This window comes from Somniosus microcephalus, chromosome 21 (assembly GCF_052327205.1).
Source record: "Somniosus microcephalus isolate GS21.2 chromosome 21, FLI_Smic_1.0, whole genome shotgun sequence".
Classification (NCBI taxonomy): domain Eukaryota; kingdom Metazoa; phylum Chordata; class Chondrichthyes; order Squaliformes; family Somniosidae; genus Somniosus; species Somniosus microcephalus.
In genome coordinates, this window is record NC_141007.1 from 65,657,532 (window position 1) to 65,680,589 (window position 23,058).

Here is a 23,058-nt window from a genome sequence, read left to right on the forward strand (position 1 = left end):
CCACTCGGCATAAAAGTGAACATTCGCCTCTATGTGTTTTGGGAGACATATTGGAAACGATTTGGATTGAAGTTATAAAAGATGTTACAGATTTCCTGGACTGCAGGAAAAATTAGACCAAGAAGTATTTTTACAAATATAAGACCAGGCCGTCAGTCACCAAGATTTAATTTACCTACATATTGACTGGAATAACACCAGTGGAATAACTAAGGAAATCTGCATGTTCCTGGGGGTGCTTTCATACATAGCTTGGCCAGCTATTATAGGTTTAATCATGGAAAATGAGCAGAGTATGGTTAAAAATAAAAGGTTGAAGCTGGGGAGTATCTAAGTGACCATAATAATTCTCCAGAAGGTATGTTGAACGGCAATGTAAAAAAGGACTTTGAAAAGCAAACTTGGAGGGAAAGTGAAATGAGTTAAAGGAAGTTGAGTGGAACTCAAGTGCATGGGAAAATCAAAATGGAAAAGTGGGAAGTATTGAAGAACCAGTTGAAAAAATTGCAATCAAAATTCATCTAGGTAAAGTCAATACATTTTATAACGCAACAGAGACCAATGTGGTTAAGTAAGGATATAAAGAGTAGTGAGGGTCAATCAGAAGTCATTTAAAACTATAAAGAATCTGGAAAGGAAATCTGGGATAATTATGAAAACAAGTAAAATAGAGAAGTAAAGCAAAAGAACAAACATCAAAATGTGGAAAAAAATATCCAGTTGTAGGAGTCTCTGCACTCCTAGCAAAGAATCTATAAACTCACTAGTAGTTAACAAACTGAGTTTAATGTACTAAAACTTTACAAAACAAGAAAATGCAGGAGAAGCTCTAAACAGGTCTATTCACTATCACTCTACACGAGGACTAGCTGGAAAACGCCCTCTACCTCTGACGTCATCACGTTTCCCGCCGTTGGGACGTCACATGACCCACATGATGACGTCATCGCGTCAGATCGCGATTTTGTCGATCTAGCTCTGTTTAACCAGAGCCAACATTAAAAGGTAATAAACATGATTAAAGGCAATTGTACAAGTCACTGTGAGAGTCTCTTAGTGGCTTTGCCACACAGTAACATTAAAGGGTTTACCTAAATTTGTAAAGAAAGAGTTTACATTTACACAGCATCTTTCATGACCTCAGTATTTTAAAGCGCGACACAGCCAATGATTCATTTTTGAAGTGTAGACACTGTTGTAATAACAACAACAACTTGTATTTATATAGCACCTTTAACATAATGAAATGTCCCAAGGTGCTGCACAGAGGATTAGGCAGGGAACTCCAGAGCTTAGGGCCCAGGCAACAGAAGGCACGGCCACCAATGGTTGAGCGATTATAATCAGGGATGCTCAAGAGGGCAGAATTAGAGGAGTGCAGATATCTCGGTGGGGTTGTGGTGCTGGAGGAGATTACAGAGATAGGGAGGGGACGAGGCCATGGAGGGATTTGAAAACAAGGATGATAATTTTGAAATCAAGGTGTTGCTTAACCAGGAGCCAATGTAGGTCAGCGAGCACAGGGGTGATGGGTGAAGGAACTTGGTGCGAGTTAGGACATGGGCAGCTGAGTTTTGGATGGCCTGAAGTTTACGTAGGGTGGAATGTGGGAGGCCAGCTAGGGGTGCGTTGGAATAGTCAAGTCTAGAGGTAACAAAGGCATGGATGAGGGTTTCAGCAGCGGATGAGCTGAGGCAAGGGTGATGTTACAGAGGTGGAAATAGGTGGTCTTAGTTATGCTGCAGATATGTGGTCGGAAGCTCATTTCAGGGTCAAATGGCAGGTCAGGTGGCATAGTGGTTAGCACTGTTGCCTCACAGCGCCAGGAACCTGGGTTCGAATCCGGCCTCGGGTGACTGTCTGTGTGGAGTTTGCACATTCTCCCCGTGTTTGCGTGGGTTTCCTTCGGGTGCTCCGGTTTCCTCCCACAGTCCAAAGATGTGCGGGTTAGGTTGATTGGCTATGATAAATTGACCCTTAGTGTTAGGGGGATTAAATATGTGGGGTTACGGGGATAGGGTGGGATATGTGTTGGTGTAGGGATTACGGGGATCGGGTGGGATATGTGTCGGTGCAGGCTCGATGGACCGAAAATGGCCTCTATCTGCACTGTGGGGTTTCTGTGATTTCTGTGCTTTCTGTGAAATATGACACCAAGGTTGTGAACAGACTGGTTCAGCCTCAGACAGATGTTAGGGAGAGGGATGGAGTCAGGGACTAGGGAACAGAGTTTGTGGTGGGGACCGAAAACAATGGCTTCGGTCTTCCCAATATTTCATTGGAGAAAATTTCTGCTCATCCAGCACTGGATGTCGGACAAGCAGTCTGACAATTTAGAGACCGTGGAGGGGTCGAGAGAAGAGGTAGAGCTGGGTGTCGTCAGCATACATGTGGAAACTGACGCTGTGTTTTCGGATGATGTTGCCAACATGTATATGAGAAACAGGAAGGGGCCAAGGTTAGATCCTTGGGGGACACCAGAGGTAATGATGTGGGAGCAGGAAGAGAAACCGTTGCAGGTGATTCTCTGGCTACGATTAGATAGATAAGAATGGAACCAGGTGTGTGCAGCCCCACCCAGCTGGACGACGGTGGAGAGGCGTTGAAGAATGGAGTGGTCAACCGTGTCAAAGTCTACAGACAAGTCAAGAAGGACGAGGAGGGCTAGTTTACCTTTGTCACAGTCACAAAGGATGTCATTTGTTACTTTGATGAGTGCCGTTTCGGTACTGTGGCAAGGGCGGAAACCTGATTGGACGGATTCAAACATGGAGTTGCAGAAAGATGGGCACGGATTTGTGAGGCGACAACACATTCAAGGACTTTGGAGAGGAAAGGGAAGTTGGCGATAGGGCGGTAGTTTGCAAGGATGGAGGGGTCAAGGGTTGTTTTTTTGAGAGGGGTGATGACAGCAGATTTGAGGGAGAGGAGGACAGTACCTGAGGAGAGAGAACCATTAACAATGTCAGCTAACATGAGAGCCAGCAAAGAAAGTTGGGTGGTCAGCAGTTTGGTGGGAATAGGGTTGAGAATAGGGTAAGAACTTTAAGTTGACATGGTTAATGTAGAAGTTTTTACTAGTTTGGATAGATCAAAGTTTTGAACTAGTTGTTAAAATTCAGTGGTGGAATTCTACAAAAGAATTGTTTAATTAGAATAAGGGGCTTAGAATAAAAGAATGTTTTCGCCAGAACAAAATATTTCCCACTTACTCATTTGTACCACATCATTTTTTATGAGAATACAGGATAAACTGCACCAACCAGTGCCGTATGAAGAATATATTTCATCAACAGAGCTGTGAGGCCACAGCCCAGCTGTACTGCCCATTTGCATTGCTGAGTGGAGAAAACAGAGCTTTATTCATCAACCTTTGACTGCCAATGTTAGCTCAGGGAAAGGGCTGACTACCCACTCATTTAAAGAATGATACAGAGACTGTAGACAAAGCGTAAAAGAAAGCATGGGCCATTTAAAAAAAAACTAGAATTGGTCACGGAGATTAGGGGATAGGGCGGCGAAGTTGTTGAAGAGTTACTTTGCATCTCTGTATGCTCAAGTCTGAGATCTGATTTCCAAAGACTGCAAGCTGAAGCTTGGCATTGTATGGATGATACAGAAATTATTCTAAATAGATTAGGTGTTCTTAAAAAAATATCTACACCAGTGAGTTTTAGGGGATCTAGGGATCGCAATTAGCGAGGCTAACTGGCATATTTTAAACATCACTAGATTTAGGAGAGATCCCTGAGCATTGGCAAGTGGCAAATATAACTCAATAATTCAGAAGAGTGTGAAGAGACATACCTGGAAACTATAGACAAGTCAGTTGTAGGCAATATTAAGGAACTAGTGGGGAGCATGTGGGAAATCTGTGTTTGATAAAGTAACCAAGCATAGACTCAGGAAGGAGTATTCTAGCTTATCTAACTTCCTGGAATTATTTTCAAAGGTGTCGGGGATTTTCAGAGATGCCGGGGAACATAGGGCCTGATGAAAGGGTGGAACTGAAAGAAATCAGTATTTGTAGGGAAATGGTGTTAGGAAAATTGATGGGACTGAAGGCCAATAAATCCCCAGGGCCTGATAATCTACATCCCAGGGTACTTAAGGAAGTGGCCCTAGAAATAGTAGATGCATTGCTGGTCATCTTCCAGAACTCGATAGACTCTGGAACAGTACCCATGGATTGGAGGGTAGCTAATGTTACCCCACTATTCAAAAAAGGTGGTAGAGAAAAAGCGGGGAATTATAGACCGGTAAGCCTGACATCGGTAGTGGGGAAAATGCTAGAATCTATTACAAAAGATGTAATAGCAGAGCACTTGGTAAGCAGTGACAGGATCGGACAAAGTCAACATGGATTTACAAAAGGTAAATCATGCTTGACTAATCTACTGGAATTTTTTGATGATGTAACTGGTAAAATAGATAAGGGAGAACCAGTGGATGTGGTGTATTTGGACTTTCAGAAGGCTTTCGATAAGGTCCCGCATAAGAGATTAGCGTGCAAAATTAAGGCACATGGGATTGGGGGCAAGGTATTGACTTGGATAGAGAACTGGTTGGTGGACAGAAAGCAAAGAGTTGGAATAAACGGGTCGTTTTCCGAGTGGCAGGCAGTGACTAGTGGGGTACTGCAAGGATCGGTCCTAGGACCCCAGCTGTTCACAATATATATTAATGATCTAGACGAGGGAATTAGATGTAATATCTCCAAATTTGCAGACGACACAAAGCTGGGTGGGAGGGTAAGCTGTGAGGAGGATGTCGAGAAACTCCAGTACGATTTGGACAGATTGGGTGATTGGGCAGAAACATGGCAAATGCACTATAATGTGGATAAATGTGAGGTTATCCACTTTGGTGGCAAAAACAGGAAGGCAGATTATTATTTGAATGGCAGTAGATTGGGAGAAGGGGAAGTGCAAAGAGACCTGGGTGTTCTTGTGCACCAGTCGCTGAAGGTAAGCATGCAGGTGCAGCAGGCAGTTAAGAAGGCAAATGGTATGTTGGCCTTCGTAGCAAGAGGGTTCGAGTACAGGAACAAGGATGTCTTGCTACAGTTGTAAGAAATCTGCCGAGGTGTGATAAATGGCAGTTGGACAGGTTACCTGTAAACATCTGACATTATTCTCTGTCTATATAAGCTGTGTCTTTATGCATTTCTCCACTTCACCTGAAGAAGGAGCAGCGCTCCGAAAGCTTGTGATTTCAAATAAAGCTGTTGGACTATAACCTGGTGTTGTGTGATTTCTTACATTTGTCCACCCCAGTCCAACTCCGGCATCTCCACACCATTGCTACAGTTGTACAGGGCCTTGGTGAGACCGCACCTTGAGTATTGTGTGCAGTTTTGGTCACCTTACCTGAGGAAGGACGTTCTTGCCATGGAAGGAGTGCAGCAAAGATTCACCAGGCTGATACCTGGGATGGCAGGAATGACGTATGAGGAGAGATTGTGTCGATTGGGCTTATACTCACTGGAGTTTAGAAGATTGAGAGGGGATCTCATCGAAACCTATAAAATTCTGTCAGGCCTGGACAGACTAGATGCAGGAAGGATGTTTCTGATGGCTGGGGAGTCCAGAACCAGGGGTCATAGTCTAAGGATAAGGGGTAAGCCATTTAGGACTGAAATGAGGAGGAATTTCTTCACCCAGAGAGTGGTGAACCTGTGGAATTCTCTGCCACAGAGGGCGGTGGAGGCCAGTTCATTAAATATATTCAAAAAGAAGTTGGATATATTTCTTAAGGCTAAAGGGATCAAGGGATATGGGGAGAAGGCAGGGACAGGGTACTAAATTTGGATGATCAGCCATGATCTCATTGAATGGCGGGGCAGGCTCGAAGGGCCGAATGGCCTACTCCTGCTCCTATCTTCTATGTTTTCTATGTTACTGCCATGGAGGACAAGGGAAATTCAGTGGATATATTAAATATAGTTAATTTTTCAAAAAACTTTTGACAAGGTCCCACATTGCAAATGAATGGTTAAGTTAGAGACATCGCACAAGGGTACGGCATAATATTACATATGGGAGGGGGCTCAAGTGGAGCATAAACACCAGCATGGACTGGTTGGGCCGAATGGCCTGTTTCTGTGCTGTATGTTCTATGTAATATCTGCTGTTAGATACAGTTTATCCATGCACCATCTGTAGAAGCCACACTACACAACTTTCTTCAGAGCTCTTCTACTGAATGAAATCTAACACACGCGGCACATTAATTATTTATTTAACGTATTGAACTTCTTGCTTGTTTTCGCTTTTTTTCGCAGCATGAATCAAAACGAGCTAAATGCTAGTTTTCATTGGCGTATTGACAGCAAGATGTTTGGAATATTAATATTACAGTTTAGATAAATCATGTTAATACTTAAACCTGAGGTACATAGAAATGACAACACAGAAACAGGCCATTTGGCCCAACCAGTCCGTGTTGGTGGTTATCCTTTACACAAGCAGCAGTCTTAATCCCATGTGCCCACCCTGTTGCTGTATCCCCTTTTCCTTCAACCACCTATCTAACCTATTCTTAAATGTTGACTTGGTCTCTGCTTCAATCACTAACTCCGGTTGTGCATTCCATAGCCTCAGAACCATCTCACATTTGCTGACATTGAATTCCATCTAACACTTTTTTTGCCTATTCCAGTATCTTATCAGTATCTCCTTCCTTTTGGACATCAGAACTATTTGCTATTATGTAGGATTACATAGGATATACAGCACAGAAACAGGCCATTCGGCCCAACCAGTCTATGCCGGTATTTATGCTCCACTCGAGCCTCCTCCTGTCTTTCCTCATCTAACCCCATCAGCATAACCCTCTATTCCCTTCTCCCTCATATGCTTACCTAACCGCCCCTTAAATGCATCTAGAATATACGCTTCAACCACTCCCTGTGGTAAAGAGTTCCACATTCTCACCACTCTCTAGGTAAAGAAGTTTCTTCTGAATTCCCTATTTGATTTTTTTGGTGACTATCTTATATTGATGGCCTCTAGTTTTGCGCTTCCCCACAAGTGGAAACATTCTCTCTGTGTCTACTCTATCAAAACCTTTCATGATTTTAAAGACCTCTATTAGGTCACCCCTCAGCCTTCTCTTTTCAAGAGAAAAGAGACCCAGCCTGTTCCTCCTTTCCTGATAGGTATACCCTCGCATTTCTGGTATCAGCCTTGCAAATCTTCTCTGCACCCTCTCCAGTGCCTCTATATCCTTTTTATAATATAGCGACCAGAATTGTACGCAGTACTCCAAGTGTGGTCTAAAAAGGTTCACTACAAGTTTAGCATAACTTCACTATTTTTCAGTTCTATCCCTCTAGTGCTTGGTTTGCTTTTTTATGGCCTTGTTAACCTGTGTCGATACTTTTAGTTTTATTTGTACTCCTAGATCCCTTTGTTCCTCTACCCCATTTAGATTCTTATTTTCCAAGTAATATGTGACCTCCCTATTTTTCTTACCAAAATGTAATACCTCACATTTATCTGTGTTGAATTTCATTTGCCTCTTGGGGGGCCTGTGTGGCGGTACCACTGGTTGTCCCTTACATTGAGACACAGAATAGGTGTATTCCTAACCAAATCATTGAGGTTGACTCAGGAGAAACAATCCAATAAGTCTTTAATGAAGGATTTGACGAAATACAACAAACAACGTAAACAGATGCAGGAGAGCTGTGGAACAGGTCTTTCCCCAGTGGGGACGCCACGAGGACTAACTAGAAGTTGCCCAGCTCAACTGCCAGCAGGTTCCAAGCTCAACTGCCAGCAGGTTCTGAGCTCTACTGTTGGAAGGTTCCAAGCTCTGACGTCATCAGCGTACAGGAGAGGAGCCTGAGTACAGTAACAGACACATACAGTAAGGTAAGTTAAAGGGAATTATGTGTCTCAATGTAAGGGACAACCAGTGGTACCGCCACACAGGCCCCCCAAGAATTCGCTTTAACGAAAGTCCAAGGATGAGATGGTCTGACGAGCTGGTGGTCGTGCTGTCTCGGCTTGGTAGGCGAGGCATGAAGATGCTGCTCGTGAGCGGATCCTTACGCGCGTCGTGGCGAATAAAACGTATCCGTCAGGCGAAGGACCGTGGAGACGTGCGAAACAGCAGGCCTTGTCAGAGTGACGGGCAGGTTGGGCGGACGCGGGTGATGTCTCCGTTGGCTGGTGAGCGAAACCTTCGGGAGGCTGGAACGCACGGAACGGTGCGTGCCATAGTGCTACGACGTGAACACAACGGAGGGTGAAGAGTTGCTGCGTTGATCTGTGATCGGTGAGGCTAGCAACTTTCACGTGGCTGATCGCGGCCGTAGGATGCCCGTTGGACCCGTCCTCGATGTGTGCAGCTTCAGTAGACGTTTGCGTTTGCTAAAGGGAAAATTGGATGAAGGGCAGCAACGGTCCAGGTTGTTGTTGCTTTCGGGCGGGGTTAACTCTGCCTGGAGGGCGGCAACACTTGTAACAGTTGTAGATTTAGGAGAAAACAGCCGGGAGGGCGGCACGCTTTTGTTCACGCCGAATCGTATAGTAGGTAACACAACCAGCAAGCTGAAAGGCTGGTGTGTCGTCGGTGGAGAAGGAGTCATCGGTGTTCACGAGGGATGGGTTCTCGTGGTTCGCGAGGGATGGGTCCTCGTGCGCGAGGAGTGCGTCCTCGTGTTTTGCGGGGGTGAGTCCTCGTGTTTTGCGGGGGTGAGTCCTCGTGGTATCCCCGCGGGGCGCGCTCCGATCTTGTGGGCCCGAACATGCTGTACCCCGCGCTTGGAGAGATGTATACTTGCTGTTGCTTTGGACGTAGAGGCGGACAATCCGTGTGGCGATAGAAGAGTCGAATACGGAGACCGTGGTCTGTGCCGCATCGATGTTCTCGGTGAACAGGGCTTCTTCCTTCGTAAAGCACGAGGGAGACCGTGGCTCCCTGGATTGTGGTAGCGACAGCAGAACGGCTGATGCTTCCATAGCGTGCTTCGTTTGTGAAAGACGTTCACAAACCCACCAATTGTAGCGCTGGTGGACGACGGTTGCTGTTGGTCGTGCTCTACTTCTATGAAATTGTTTGTGAAAAACGGACTCACCTCCAAGCTGCGCTTCCGTTGCGAAGACGTTCGCAAAGACGGGGTCGCTGTTAGTGGATTCGGTGTTAGGCGGTTGTTGTTCCGTGGTTGTTCGTCGGTTGTGCGTTGGTCGTCTTGAGTGAAGACGAGGTTCAGGCGCGCATTGCTACCGTGAAAATCGTTCACGGATATGGGTTCACCAATTGTAGCGTTGGAATTGATGAGCTCCCGTACTCACGTCGTGGGGTCACCAATGTAGCGATTGGTGTTCGTCGGTCGTCTTCTGTGAAGACGAGGGTCAAGCTGCGCGTTGCTTCCATGAAAATCGTTCACGGATACGGGGTCACCAATGTAGGAATAGGCGTATTCCTAACCAAATCATTGAGGTTGACTCAGGAGAAACAATCCAATAAGTCTTTAATGAAGGATTTGACGAAATACAACAAACAACGTAAACAGATGCAGGAGAGCTGTGGAACAGGTCTTTCCCCAGTGGGGACGCCACGAGGACTAACTAGAAGTTGCCCAGCTCAACTGCCAGCAGGTTCTGAGCTCTACTGTTGGAAGGTTCCAAGCTCTGACGTCATCAGAGTACAGGAGAGGAGCCTGAGTACAGTAACAGACACATACAGTAAGGTAAGTTAAAGGGAATTATGTGTCTCAATGTAAGGGACAACCAGTGGTACCGCCACAATACCTCACATTTATCTGTGTTGAATTTCATTTGCCAATTATATGCCCATTCTGCAAGTTTATTAATGTCTTCTTGTAATTTGTTGTAGTCCTCCTCAGTATTGGCTATTGGGGGGAATTTGGTGTTGTCCGCAAATTTAGAAATTGTGTTTTTGATTCCAAGGTCTAAATCGTTAATATAAATTGTGAACAACAGTGGTCGCAGCACTGATCCTTGTGGAACACCACTTCCCACCTTCTTCCACTCTTTACCCCTACTCTCTGCTTTCTGTCTTGAAGCCAGCTAGCTATCTATTCTGAAATAAAAACAGAAAATGCTGGAGATACTCAGCAGGTCAGGCAGCATCTGTGAAGAGAGAAACAGATTTAACGTTTCAGGTCGATGACCTTTCGTCAGAACTTCGTTTCATCGACCTGAAACATTAACTCTGTTTCTCTCTTCACAGATGCTGCCTGGCCTGCTGAGTATCTCCAGCATTTTCTGTTTTTATTTCAGATTTCCAACATCTGCAGTATTTTCTTTTTGTATTAGCTATCTATTCTGCTACTTGTCCCCTGACTCCACATTCCCTGACCTTATTCATTAGTCTATTAATAATAATAATAATAATAATCAACTTTATTGTCATTGTTAGTGCACAAGTGCAGTACAACGAAATGTAAGCTTGCGGCTCCCGAGAGTGTACATTTTGATTAAGACATTTAACATACATTTGGCTTGTAACATAAACATAATAAAGTGCATTGACAGATGTGCAGGCTTTAGGGTTTATTAGCAGAGTTCAGTAGGATGAGTTATGTGGTACCTTATCAAAGGCCTTTTGAAAATCTAGATAAATTACATCTACTGCATTACCCTTGTCTACTCTCTCTGTTACCTCTTCAAAAAATTTAATTAGGTTGGTCATGCAAAACTTTCCCTTTTGAAATCCATGCTGACTATTTGTTATTATTTTTCATTTCTAGATGTTCTATATATCTTCTATTTTAGTAGGTCCCACAAATTTGAACACCACTCCCTCTAGTCATAGGTCCAAATCATTGATGTACACAGTTGACAGAAGTGGTCCCAGAAAAAACCGTGTTGGACACCGCTACCCACTTCCAACCACTGAGAAACTGTCCTTACCTTCTACTCTTGTTTGCTCCCTTCTAACCAGTTTTTAATCGTCCCCTAATTCTATACCCCTTAATCTTCACCAATAGTTTCCTGTGCGGTAACTTGTCAAAGGCTTTCATTGAATACCACATCCACTGTATTTTCCCCATCCACAATATCTGCCACCTCCTCACAGAACTTTTACTAGGCTTGTCAAGCACGATCTTCCTTTCCGAAATCCATGTTGGGTGCTACATATTATTTTCTCTTCAATCATACCCGCCTCCCCAGGGCTGGCAAAATCACCCCCAAGACCTAAAAATTCAATAAAGCCCAAAAACGGGCGGTGCCACCACAGGCCGAGGTTAACTCGCACCCGTAAAAAGAGCATAGGCAACACCGTTATTTTGCTGATTTAAATGAGTGCAGCGCAGAACCTACCGTGCAATGCGCTGTTTCAGACGGTACGCTCAGCAAGAGGCTGAAAATCGGATCCATGTGCTGCGAAACTGAAGTGGAATGTTTCTGGTTATGTTTCTCATGTTTTGTAGGTTGACAGAGAGGGTATGCAAGATAAATCAAAGCCTAAAAATACACAGAGCTGTCAGATTTTAAAGAATGCAACCTGCAGTTTAGCTGAAATCTATGTTTAGTTCAACTGCTGACACTCTTAAATATTTAGCTGGCTAATTTGTCAAGTACAATTATTAATCAAAAAAAGTCAGCATTAACTGATTAAATGACTGCAATTTGGGTGGAAGCATTCTAGCAGTTTGAGGTTCAAAATACTTGAAGTTATGAAAACTCATGCTACACGTGTCATAAAATTTCTGTTTACACCATCAAATGCAAACAATGTCAAAATTATCTGAAACAGTGATCAGTTAACAATGCAAACCTGTCACAGAGCCTGGATTCGGTGGGGCTGCACATATTCTGCATAGTTATTGACGACCTGAGAGATCTGTAGATCTCCTCCGCTTTCTCCCGGGTCTGCGCGCTGGCAACAGCTGCACGCACGGGCGTGCTTTGGAGGGGGCGTTAAAAGGAGCGGCAACCTCCAAAATCACTCAGCGTGCATCAATTTGGCGTTGCACACCGATTGACATCACGCTCTTGATGATTAAAATATTTGAGGTGAGCGCGGGCAACGGCAGCGCTGCCGACCTGTCCAATATGGCGGCCGCCTCGTTCCGCGCTGGGAGTGGACGGAAGCAAAGCGGCCCCATTTTTTTCTTCAAAACCGGCCTTAATGGCCGGCGCTAAAGGTTCCAATTTCTAGGCCTAAATATTCTGATTCTGTTTCAGACAGGAGAGTGACAAATTGAGACACTAGAAGGTTCATAGCCAGTGGTATTCGTGCTATGAGAAGAGAATGTATCCATTGTTGCTTAAATCAGTCAGCAATGTACTTATGAAATAGAAGTTACTTGATGTAAAACCTTGTTTTTATTTTTACATATTTTTGTTTTGTAGGTCAAAGACCTTCAGAAAGGAGGAAATGCGTTTTCACTAACTGGAAGCTCTGGGAAAGTTTTAGGCATGGTAGGTCTGTATTTATAAGCTGCAGTGTGCAGTGCAAATTGTTCTAATGATCTTTTTTGTGTACTCTAGTTCAGTAAAACAGAGCAAAGGCCACTCTTAGGAGGAACTTGTAGTGGAATGCTTAGAAACGCAAAAGCAATCATCAGGAAGGGCCTTTTGCATTTTGATAAGCAGAAGTATTAATGTGTAAAAGCAGAAAATGCTGGAAACACTCAGCATGTCAGTCTGTGGAGAGAATGGACAAGTTAACATTTCAGATGTAGACACTTTGTCAGAACTATACACTACAAAAGTATTTAATTGACTGTAAAGCACTTTGGGACATCCTGAGGTTGTGAAAGGCGCTATATAAATGCAAGTTCTTTCTTGACACCTGCTGGAACACTCTTCCAGTATTCCTGAATTATCAGCAATCACTGATAGAATTGTAATTAAATAAAAGATCTTATCGCATTGTCCACTGTAGCTAAAGTGATATACTCCATTGATGCTTCAGTCGACTATACCATGTAATGGATAGGACGTAGAATTGCACCCATGGTTTGCCAAATGGCCTGCTCTTTCCTGAACTCAATCATGCTGGCAGGCTGGGCCATGAATGAAAGTTAAGTATTTCTCTACCTTTAATGGTTGGTGACAGTGCAATTCTCACCTCGGGAAAAAAAAAGTTAAGTGATATATTTTAAATTCACGAAATTTGAAATTAGTTAGTGTAGAAAAGTAAGGTTGGCAGTTACAAAAAAAGATCAGAAAAAAATAAGTAGGGTTAGCAGCAGGAGGCCTGTGGCCTCTCAAACTAATTTCACAAGTTTGATTCTAAGTCGGACTGCCTTTCATACTTGCTTGCCTACACTGGGTTACATTGACCAGCAATCAAACAATCTCTCAGCTGTAGTACTATACAACACTCGGAGCCTGCATGTCAGGGGTAATAAATACTACAGAACAAATGTCATAAAAATGCATTTATGATGAATATGAAGCAACCTTTTGGCAGAGATGTCTTGCTGAAGGAGAAAATAGGGCATACATTTAACACATTTCTTCATTTATTCGTGATCGAGTAACTACTAATGCAAAATGTACAGGTTAGATATTTTTGTACTTAATCCAGTTAATGGGATGACTATAATTTTATATCTTTATTTACTTGTGGCAGGCTCTTAAAAGCTGTGAGAGAAGCACTAAACCCATTTATGTATCTGTGGGTCACAGGATTAGTCTGGACACGGCCATACGTCTGACTCATTCCTGCTGTAAATACAGAATACCAGAACCAATTAGGCAGGTATGTATTTATGTTTCAATACTTGGTTTGCATATCAAGGAGCGATACTGTGATTACAGAGATTACTATCTTTTATATCATAGCACTAACTTTATGTTTTTATTGAAATAATATATTTTGCGAAAAGAAAACATTAGAGTTATATAGCTGATTGTCATGCTGAAATATCTCAAAGCATTTCATGCAATGAATCATTTATGAAGTGTAGTGATTTGTTACATTCGCCAATGTGACATCCATTCTAAACTATCAACTTCCTACAAACAGCAGTGAAATGAATGACCAGTTAATTTATTTGCGTGGTATTGGTCAAGGGAGGTATGTTGACCAGAGCACTGGAAGAACCACACAAAACAGGTCTTGGGGTTAACATCTCATTCAAAGAAGGTGAGAATGCTACCAACTGAGAAAAGCAGATACAGCAAAAAATCTCCTAGGTAGGCACAGGGGTATCAATCAAGTATAGACTTGACCAAGAGCAATACAACACTGGAGTGGAGAGAAACGAGTCTTTCCCACGTTTAATGCCTCAACTCCCCTATAAGATTGCTAACCTGCCTGGGTCTGCACTCTGGGTTTCAAGTAATGGGTTTTTATTTGTGATTTGTGGTTTCTGCTTCTGAAGTAAAACATTGGCTTCCCAAATTAGGATTTCATAATAATGTACTAGATTTGTTACCTTGCTCCACTCTTCATCAGAAATTGATAAAATGATAAATTAATAGAAAAAAATTCAAACAATCATCTTGCCCCTGAAATTATGCCATTGTATATTAGTATAGAAACACTTAAATGTGCATGTTTGAAATTCCTCTCTCCATCATTTTATCAGATGCATTAATCTATTTAATTTAATTGAGCTAATGTCTCCACTATAATAACATAGAAATGAATTTCAAATGTGCACTTTAAATATTTGTACATTAGTATTTCTTTGGATAACTTAAGGGCTCCTGTATTTAATGCAGTCTTGAGAAAATGAAAGTGATTGAATTCACCCTCTCATAAGCCCAGAAATTCTCTCTCCAGGCCAAACATCACTGACTGGTCACACACTTATGCCTACTTAATTTCTACACAGCACTCTTCTTCCTATTGGCAATATTACTGCACCAAATAAAATGAATGTAAACACATTGGTGAGGAGGCTGAAAGTATGATTGAATAACACATGCAATATGTATATAAAAAGTACTGAGGAATGAGCTGAAGCCAGTCATTCCACTGCGAGATTTAGAAGATGTCCAGAATTAACTTCTGGTTTGTTCACTTTACTTACATATAGCAGATTCTTATAAATGGAATTACAGCCTCATGACTTAGATATTCTTAGGTGTGATTACATCACGTGTCAGTGTTTCTTATGTTATTTTACTGGTATCCTGCTTTGAGCACTGCAATAACATTTCTCTACATTCGAACATTTTAAAGTTTCGTATATTGATAGTAAATAATGCATATAAATTGTATGTTTCTTTTAATTTATTCAGGACACACTATGGATCGGAACACAATAACTAGTTTTGCATATATTTTATTTAAGAATTATAAATTTACACAAAATAGTTTTTGAAGATCTTGATTATTTATGATTCTGTTTTCTGTGAATTAACAAAGGTATTGTAAATAAACATAGATTTCAAAGACCACATGAAATACTGTAACAGAAAATTTTAGTGCAAATCTGTGTTTATTTTACAGTTCACAAGTCAAAATATACACAAATGTTGTACTTGCAAAAGATGTAACAAGAGCTTAATTAAAAAGCAGGACTTTGATGGTGGTACTACCGAACAGTGGAAAAGAAGTGGAGGGAGAATTATATGGGAAAATCTATGGAATGAGCAAAAAACATTTATAATCATGGGGGATTTCAACTACCCCAAAGGCAGAGGCAGTAAAAGGGGAGGAATAGCCAGAGGTTTTACAGTGTGTACAAGACTCCTTTCTGACCCAATGGGCAGAATTTTCATTGGGCCGTAGAGTCAGGATTGGAGGCCTGTGGGGGGTTAAAATCCTGAAATCAGGGGTCCCGGCCCCATCCCGTACCCAAACCCGCCTCCATGCCAATTTCAAAGGAGGCGGGTACCCTCCCCGCACTGGGACTCGCCTACCCGAGGCGGGAAGGGATTAGTGCCAATTAACTGCCTGTTAACAGGCGGTTTTTAGCCTAATCCCTATTTTTAAGGTTGAAGTGTGGGATTCCTGACGGCTCCAAACCACGCCAAGTTAGAGGAGGCGGGCCATCGGGTTGAAGGACTTGGAGGGGTCGAGATGTCGGTGTTAAGGTGAGTGATGTGTGCATGAGTGCAAAGGTAAGTGTGTTTGGTGTGTCTAAAGTGATTAAAGAAGTTTAAATGACCTTTTCTTACCTTTTCAGGCTTCCTTCCTTTAGGCCCCGGGAGTCCTTCATCTCACCGGCACAGAAAGCAGAATGGCTGCGAACTGTCAAAAGTGACAGCCTTCAGCTTACTGTGCAGGAGAGATTTCTAACTGAGTCTGTGGTGAAGGACTCAGGTTAGAAGTAAGACTGTCAGTGTTTGATAGCTTCAAACAGCTTTCAAACACTGATTTCATCTGTCAAAATCTCTTGACAGATGAAATTTCAGTCTGTGACGTCACCTGTTGCCGGGTGGCCTTTAATTGGCCTGCTGTGCCTGCTGGGCGGGCTCAACAAGGTCAATCAAGTTAAAATCGCGTGGATTGGCCGCATCTCGATGGAGGCGGGACTACAACCCCGAAAGTTGTAGTCCTGACTCCTAACTGAAAATCCTGCCCAATATGTAAGAAGCCCAACAATGGAGGAAGCACTGCTGGACCTAGTAATGGGAAGTGAACCGTAGCAGATAAGAGAATAAGTGTAGGAGAACTTGTAGAGAGTGGTGATCACATTACAATTAGGTTTTAGATAATGATTGAGAGATATATAGATATTACAAAGATCAAAGTAATAGATTGGAAAAAAGCCAACTATGAGGGAATGAGGATGGAGCTAAGGGAGGTAAACTGAAGAAAAATATTGACAGATAAAGAAGTAGAACAACAGTGGGTAATATTTAAAGGAGGGATCAATAAAGTTCAGGAGAAATATATTCCACTGAAACATAAGAACAAACTAGTCAAGCATGTAATGCTGTAGATAAATAAAGAAGCGAGGATACCATTGAAGCTAAAGAAAAAGGCATACACACAGTGCCTTAACAATGAAGGAGAGGATGGCAAAAGGGAATATGATGAGCTAAGAAAAGAAGTTAAAAATACAATTAGGATGGCAAAGAGGAAATAGTAATGAAAAATCATCAAAGAATATAAACAGATAAAGCAAAATATTCTATAGGCAAATAAGTAACAAAAGGAGAATTAAGCTAGGGATACTCACTAAGGGATGAGCAAGATAAACTCATGCTGAAATGGCAGGGGTACTAAAGGCTAGAGGCCTAGAAATTCTGCCGCCCCTCCCAGGAACTGATTGCCCACCCCCTCACTAGCTATTGACCACCCACCCCCGGGCCACACTCGAGCAGTAAATTAGCAGCAGCTTTGGCACAGTGAGCTAATCTTTCCTCTGTTATAGTGAGGGTTAGCGGTGTCAGAGTATCAAACATTTCATACTGCCAGAAGTCACTTTCTGTCCCTGCCAGTAAGAAATGCCACTGCAATCCCCACTGCGGCGGCAGTAATACAACTAGAAATAGGTCTGACAAGCTAGGCTAAGCCAATGCTGAGCTCAAATGTCTCTCTGTTGTGTTTCTTTTGGGGAAGGGAGTGCTCTGGACAGGGCTGAAAGCAAAAGCCATTTTCCATGTGAATTTAACAGCTGCCATTGTATAATGAGCTTTGTTTTCTGAGCTAAACTGAGAATGTGTTTCTATTGGTGAAAGTGAGAAGCATTAAGTCGCTGTCTGCCCCCCGTTGCATTGCGTGCTGATATTTAGTAATTGAGTAATAAATTACTTTTAGACAACATGGCTCTGCTGTATAATTTAAGCTCTGCTGTTAGTTTGATCTACAGTTATTGTCTGCAATACTACAAAGAAAGAAGAAAGCCACAAATGACTATGATCGGGAGTGGTCTTATTCAGTGTAGGCCGCATCTACTTCTGAGATTAACTGTGCCAGAAATACGTTTATTGTAATCTTTACTAAAAGACACTTCCTAGTACTAAGCATTACAGAAACATTACAATCAGTAAGCAAAGGGACGACTACATATGAATGAACAGCACAAAGTAATTTAGGAAAATATATGCAATATGTAATAACCTGTATAGTTATTTCAAAGTGTGAAATAGTATTTTTTTTAAACTTGAGTCTTAGCTAAAAATATAAGTGGAGCAAACAACGGATTCAGAGCAAAAGGACTGGAGTAGTTGCAGTGAGCATTCCAAATGCTTCTACCTATCATACACACTCGAGTATAACATTTACACCCCTGTTTGGGAATAAAAGTAAGGGTCATCTTACCCTGCTGGTAGCGGGAACCTGGGCTGAAGCCTGGCGTGTTAGGAGTTGCTATTTAAATGCCACAGTGGTGTCAGAGTGGACTGATAGCTGATAGGAATGCATTGTGCTCTGCTGTGATATTTAAATGGCAACTCGCCCTCCCTCCGTCCCAACTTCAGTCTGGGCTGTACTTCCAATTTTAAAATTGGAACAGCCAACAGGATAGATAACTAGAAAGCAGATTTAAAATCAGGAGCCTAGACTGAAGTCAGGAGAGAATGTTGTCATTTAATTATTGGAGCACTGGAGGAGGGGAGCATGTTACTGTCCGCTATTCCATTTCCCCATTACAGGTTAAATTCCAAGCCCTCGCTGTGCTATAATCTGCCTGCTGCAGTCGGGTTGAATTTTTTTCCAGTTCTTTTCTGAGCCACTTGCAGTTCCTTGCAAAGGAGGCAAATAAAGAGGAAGAAAAAAGAGGAAGCCAGATAAGCACATGAGGGAGAAAGGAATAGAAGATTATGCTGATAGTTCCTTTCTGCTGTTGCGCCCCCTTCTGGTGATTTCAAATCAGAAGACACCCCAGCAGGATTGAGATGATTTCAAATCAGCAGTGGGAGCCAAGTCTGAATCTTGTAGAGAGAATAGCCATTTTAATAACACAGTACCAGAGGAGCCCAGCTCAATATCTGACAGCAGCAGGTGAAAGGAATGTGCTGCTTGAAATAAGAAAGAACAAAGAGAAAATGTATTTGTGGATGCCAGCCAACATGAGGGTGAAAATTTTGATGGATAGAAAGTTTGTACTGTTGACTGTCTTCTAATATGAGACTTATAGATTCTTTGAGTGGAATTGTGTCTTCAGGATGGCGAATTAAGAATAACGTTATTGTAGAACAAATTAAGTTACTGTAACTTTGATAACTGGATTAAGACTGAACAAGTCTTCCCACCTGGAGTATTTTAATAATTTTCGGGAAGCTCAGAAGGGCCGGTTCTTTTGAATAATTAAATAGTGCACTGTGGCCAACTTTGGTCGCTGTGGAGAACATAACATAAGAAGTAGGAGCAGGAGTAGGCCATACGGCCCCTCGGGCCTGCTCCGCCATTCAATAGGATCATGGCTGATCCGAACCTAGACTCACGTCCACTTCCCTGCCCGCTCCCCATAACCCTTAATTCCCTTATCAGCTAGGAAACTGTCTATCTCCGTTTTAAATTTATTTAATGTCGCAGCTTCCACAGCTTTCTGAGGTAGCAAATTCCATAGATTTACTACCCTCTGAGTGAAGAAGTTTCTCCTCATCTCAGTTTTGAAACGGCAGCCCCTTATTCTAAGATTATGCCCCCTAGTTCTAGTCTCACCCATCAGTGGAAACATCCTCCCCGCATCCACCCGATCAAGCCCCCTCACAATCTTATATGTTTCGATAAGATCGCCTCTCATTCTTCTGAATTCCAATGAGTAGAGGCCCAACCTACTCAACCTTTCCTCATAAGTCAACCCCCTCATCTCCGGAATCAACCGAGCGAACCTTCTCTGAACCGCCTCGAGAGCAAGTATATCTTTTCTTAAATATGGAAACCAAAACTGTACGCAGTATTCCAGGTGTGGCCTCACCAGTACCCTGTATAACTGAAGCAAGACTTCCCTGCTTTTATACTCCATCCCCCTTGCAATAAAAGCCAAGATTCCATTGGCCTTCCTGACCACCTGCTGCACCTGCATACTAACCTTCTGTGTTTCATGCACCAGGACCCCCAGATCCCTTTGTACTGTAGCACTTTGCAGTTTCTTTCCATTTAGATAATAACTTGCTCTTTGATTTTTTCTGCCAAAGTGCATAACCTCACACTTTCCAACATTATATTCCATCTGCCAAATTTCTGCCCACTCACTTAGCCTGTCTATGTCCTTTTGCAGGTTTTTTATGTCCTCCTCACTCACTGCTTTCCCTCCCATCTTTGTATCGTCGGCAAACATTGTGCATCCCTTCTTCAGTTAGCCATTCAGAAGTGATGAAGTAATATAGAAATAATCAGATGGAAATATGCCATTCTTTATAAACCAGCCCTCAGCGTAGTGAGTGCAGTTTTTGGTTAAAAGGGGCGCCGCGGAGTGGGGGATTTATCAACAAAGACATATTGGTGCAGTATGATGTCAGCATAATCACAAAGAGTTGCCTACAAGAGATGTAACTTTATAAAGAGATATTTTTATAGTGCTAAAGCAGGTTGAGAACCTCATGGTATTCCACTGCTTTAGGGACATTCAAAAGAGAATATAAGTACCAGTACTGCCTTTGTTGATATTCTGTATAATAAAACCCTGTTAGCGCTACCTATTGTGCCTGCAGTAATATCTTGAATGTTTTCAGCACAGTACCTGTTTTGATATTCTGTCTGAATAACATACACAACTGCTTCTAGCCCTGTGAAGGAAAACTCTGCACTTCAAACAACTCCCATTAATACACAGACCACTTTGATATCAACTCCCACCGCAAATTAATTTTAATTGTTTTATCCATACATTGTAAAGATTATTTCAAACTGAACATTTTCCAATTCCTGACTGCAATCATCAACTACCCTGGAGAGATCATTAACATCTTATACGCACCATGTGATAATGATGTCAGGATCTTGGCTGTTATTGGACGTGGTAAAATTATAAATGTCAATGTAAGTGGCGTATTTATTAGACTTCATAAAAATTATTTGTTTTGCTTGTAATTGAACGAAAAAGTAGGTGGCTTTTGTGCGCAAATACTACAACCTACACTCTAATGAGAAAACAAACATGATTTAAAATGCAGAGATGTTATTTTCCTATGTATTTCTGACAGCAAAAGTTGGCTTCTTGAAATTACTGGGGATGTGAATCTTATTAATAAAATACATAGGCCGTGATTTCCCCTACCTTGGCGGGCGACGTCAGTGGCGGGTCCCGACCCCGCTGTTGGCTCCAGCCCGCTGTGTAGAATGATTTTATGTTGATTGGGCTTGTTAAGCCCGCCCAGCGCGTTTGCCGGCCAATTGAAGGAAGAGGGTCTGATGATGTCATTTGATGACGCGTCATCAGCCGATTTCCTTAAAGGGACCACGGCCAACTTTATTTTGACAGTTGTGCTGTCAGTGTTCTACAGCATTGAGGTGCACTGCCAGTGACTGCACAGAGGTGCACGGCTGCACCCAGACTCTCCCATGACTCCCTCCATGAGTCACAGCAGGCAGGGAGGTTCTCTTCCCTTCCAATGGGCAGAAGAGACCTCCCTAGGAGACCAACACAGCCTGGTTGCATAGGAGTACACAAGCAGGGATGTCATCAGGAGGACCAGGCTGCAGTGGCACAAACCTTTCAATGATCTCAGTAGATCACGAAACGTTACTGCAAAGCCACACTCAACCTCATCCTGCTGTGCCACTCATCACATCCTCATCACTCTGCCTTCCCCCCTGCTGCACATCCTTACACCAACTTACCTTGCACCTCCACCAATTCCTCTCTATCTACATTATCACTTCCCCATCTCACAAGCAACCCCTCACACTCACCCTCATCCTAGTGCAAACATACCATCTAACAACACACAAGGGTAGGCACTTGGGTGTTTTAGCCAGTGTTCATATAAAGTTTCTGTTAATGTGGTGTCAAACGTGGAAACCTTTATCTTCAACACTTTGTGTTCTTGGACAGACCTTTGGATGTGGCTTAGTGAGTTGCAATGAATGGTGAGACATAACGGTACCCCCCGCAATGGTGATGAGTGTGAAAGGAATGGCTTTGTAGGGATGCTTTATGTTGTTGGTGTGGGGTGGTGCCAACCTGGCGTATCATGTGGCAGCCAGGGTGTACAGTGTCAAGTGAAGTAAATCTGGCCATGGTAAGGCCATCCCTGGCCTCCCGGGCAGCAGTGTGGTTGGGTGCTGATGCCCTGTGTTCTGTACAGCATCAGGTGATTGCGGAGAAGGTTGATGTTGTTGTTGGTGCTGCTGGTGTTGGGGCTGATCGTGGTAGGATTTTGAGAACCATGGTGAGATAGTTTCAAGGGCACCAGTGCTGATGTAATAGATGGCAGGTGAACCTGAGATGACAAGCGATCTGTCAATGGTGAGAGAGGTTGTTCCAATGAGGTGACACAGGATAGAGACTTTACTCCAAACACTTGCATCCTGCATAAAGCTCAATCTGTCTTCCAAATGCAGTAAGCAACAGCTTCTGAGCTTGGAAAGTGAACAGCTGTGAGATGGGAGCTTTGATAGCACATTTGCAGCTGTCAAGTAATGAGATGATTCCATGGTCATACAACACCCGACCTCCTTATCTGACTTGATCCCCGAGCAGCATGAACCCCATGGACAACCTTGTAAAATGTAAAGGTGAGCTCAAAATACTTTTTAATGGGCTGTTAACAAGGTCATAATGACCTGAATTGCCTCCCCCGCTGCTGCGTGTCCGGTCTTCTCAGCCCTTACAGACCTGACATCTAGGAAAGTTGCGTGGCGGTGGGTTGACAGCGGGGTCCCGTCCCGCTGTCCAAAAAAAACCCCACCCGACCCGCCACCAAATGCGCCTGCTGACGAAAGTTCCCCTCGTAGATTAATACAAAACACTGGTCCACTCGCACAGTCAATGATTCATTCAAAGAGCCCTGACGTAGCATCCTCGTGGGAGTCTAGAGATAGCACCAAAGTGGAGGTGACATCAGAAGTCTCCTGCAGCTCTGCTTCAGTACCACATCAATGCTCCTCCCACTTGGTTGTTGCATCAAGAATCACGAAGCCAAGAGTGAAAGGCAGGCATGACTTTACCCCCACACACATGGAATTCGGGAGGAGGGGGAATGCCCGCTGCTTTGCCAGCTCGTTTACACTATCTCAAATCGCCAGGTCGGAGTCTTTCTTCAGTGCTCCACCCTAGTA

General features: G+C 43.1%; 1 protein-coding gene across 7 annotated transcripts in view; it reads left to right on the forward strand.

The window, feature by feature from the left end:
- LOC147102895 (endonuclease V-like) overlaps positions 1 to 23,058 on the forward strand; it is a 305,524-nt gene that overhangs the window by 20,059 nt on the left and 262,407 nt on the right. For 5 of the 7 annotated variants that reach the window (XR_015073151.1, XM_085963804.1, XM_085963801.1 and 2 more), the window contains exons 6-7: positions 12,333 to 12,401; positions 13,561 to 13,689. Coding sequence is in view for 6 of the 7 variants with exons in the window: in XM_085963804.1 (XP_085819930.1) it covers positions 12,333 to 12,401; positions 13,561 to 13,689 (198 nt within the window). In the remaining variant the exon portion in view is untranslated. Of the gene's footprint in view, positions 1 to 12,332; positions 12,402 to 13,560; positions 13,690 to 15,179; positions 17,640 to 23,058 lie in introns of those variants that run through there. The other 2 variants (XM_085963805.1, XM_085963806.1) reach the window with 2 other exon arrangements.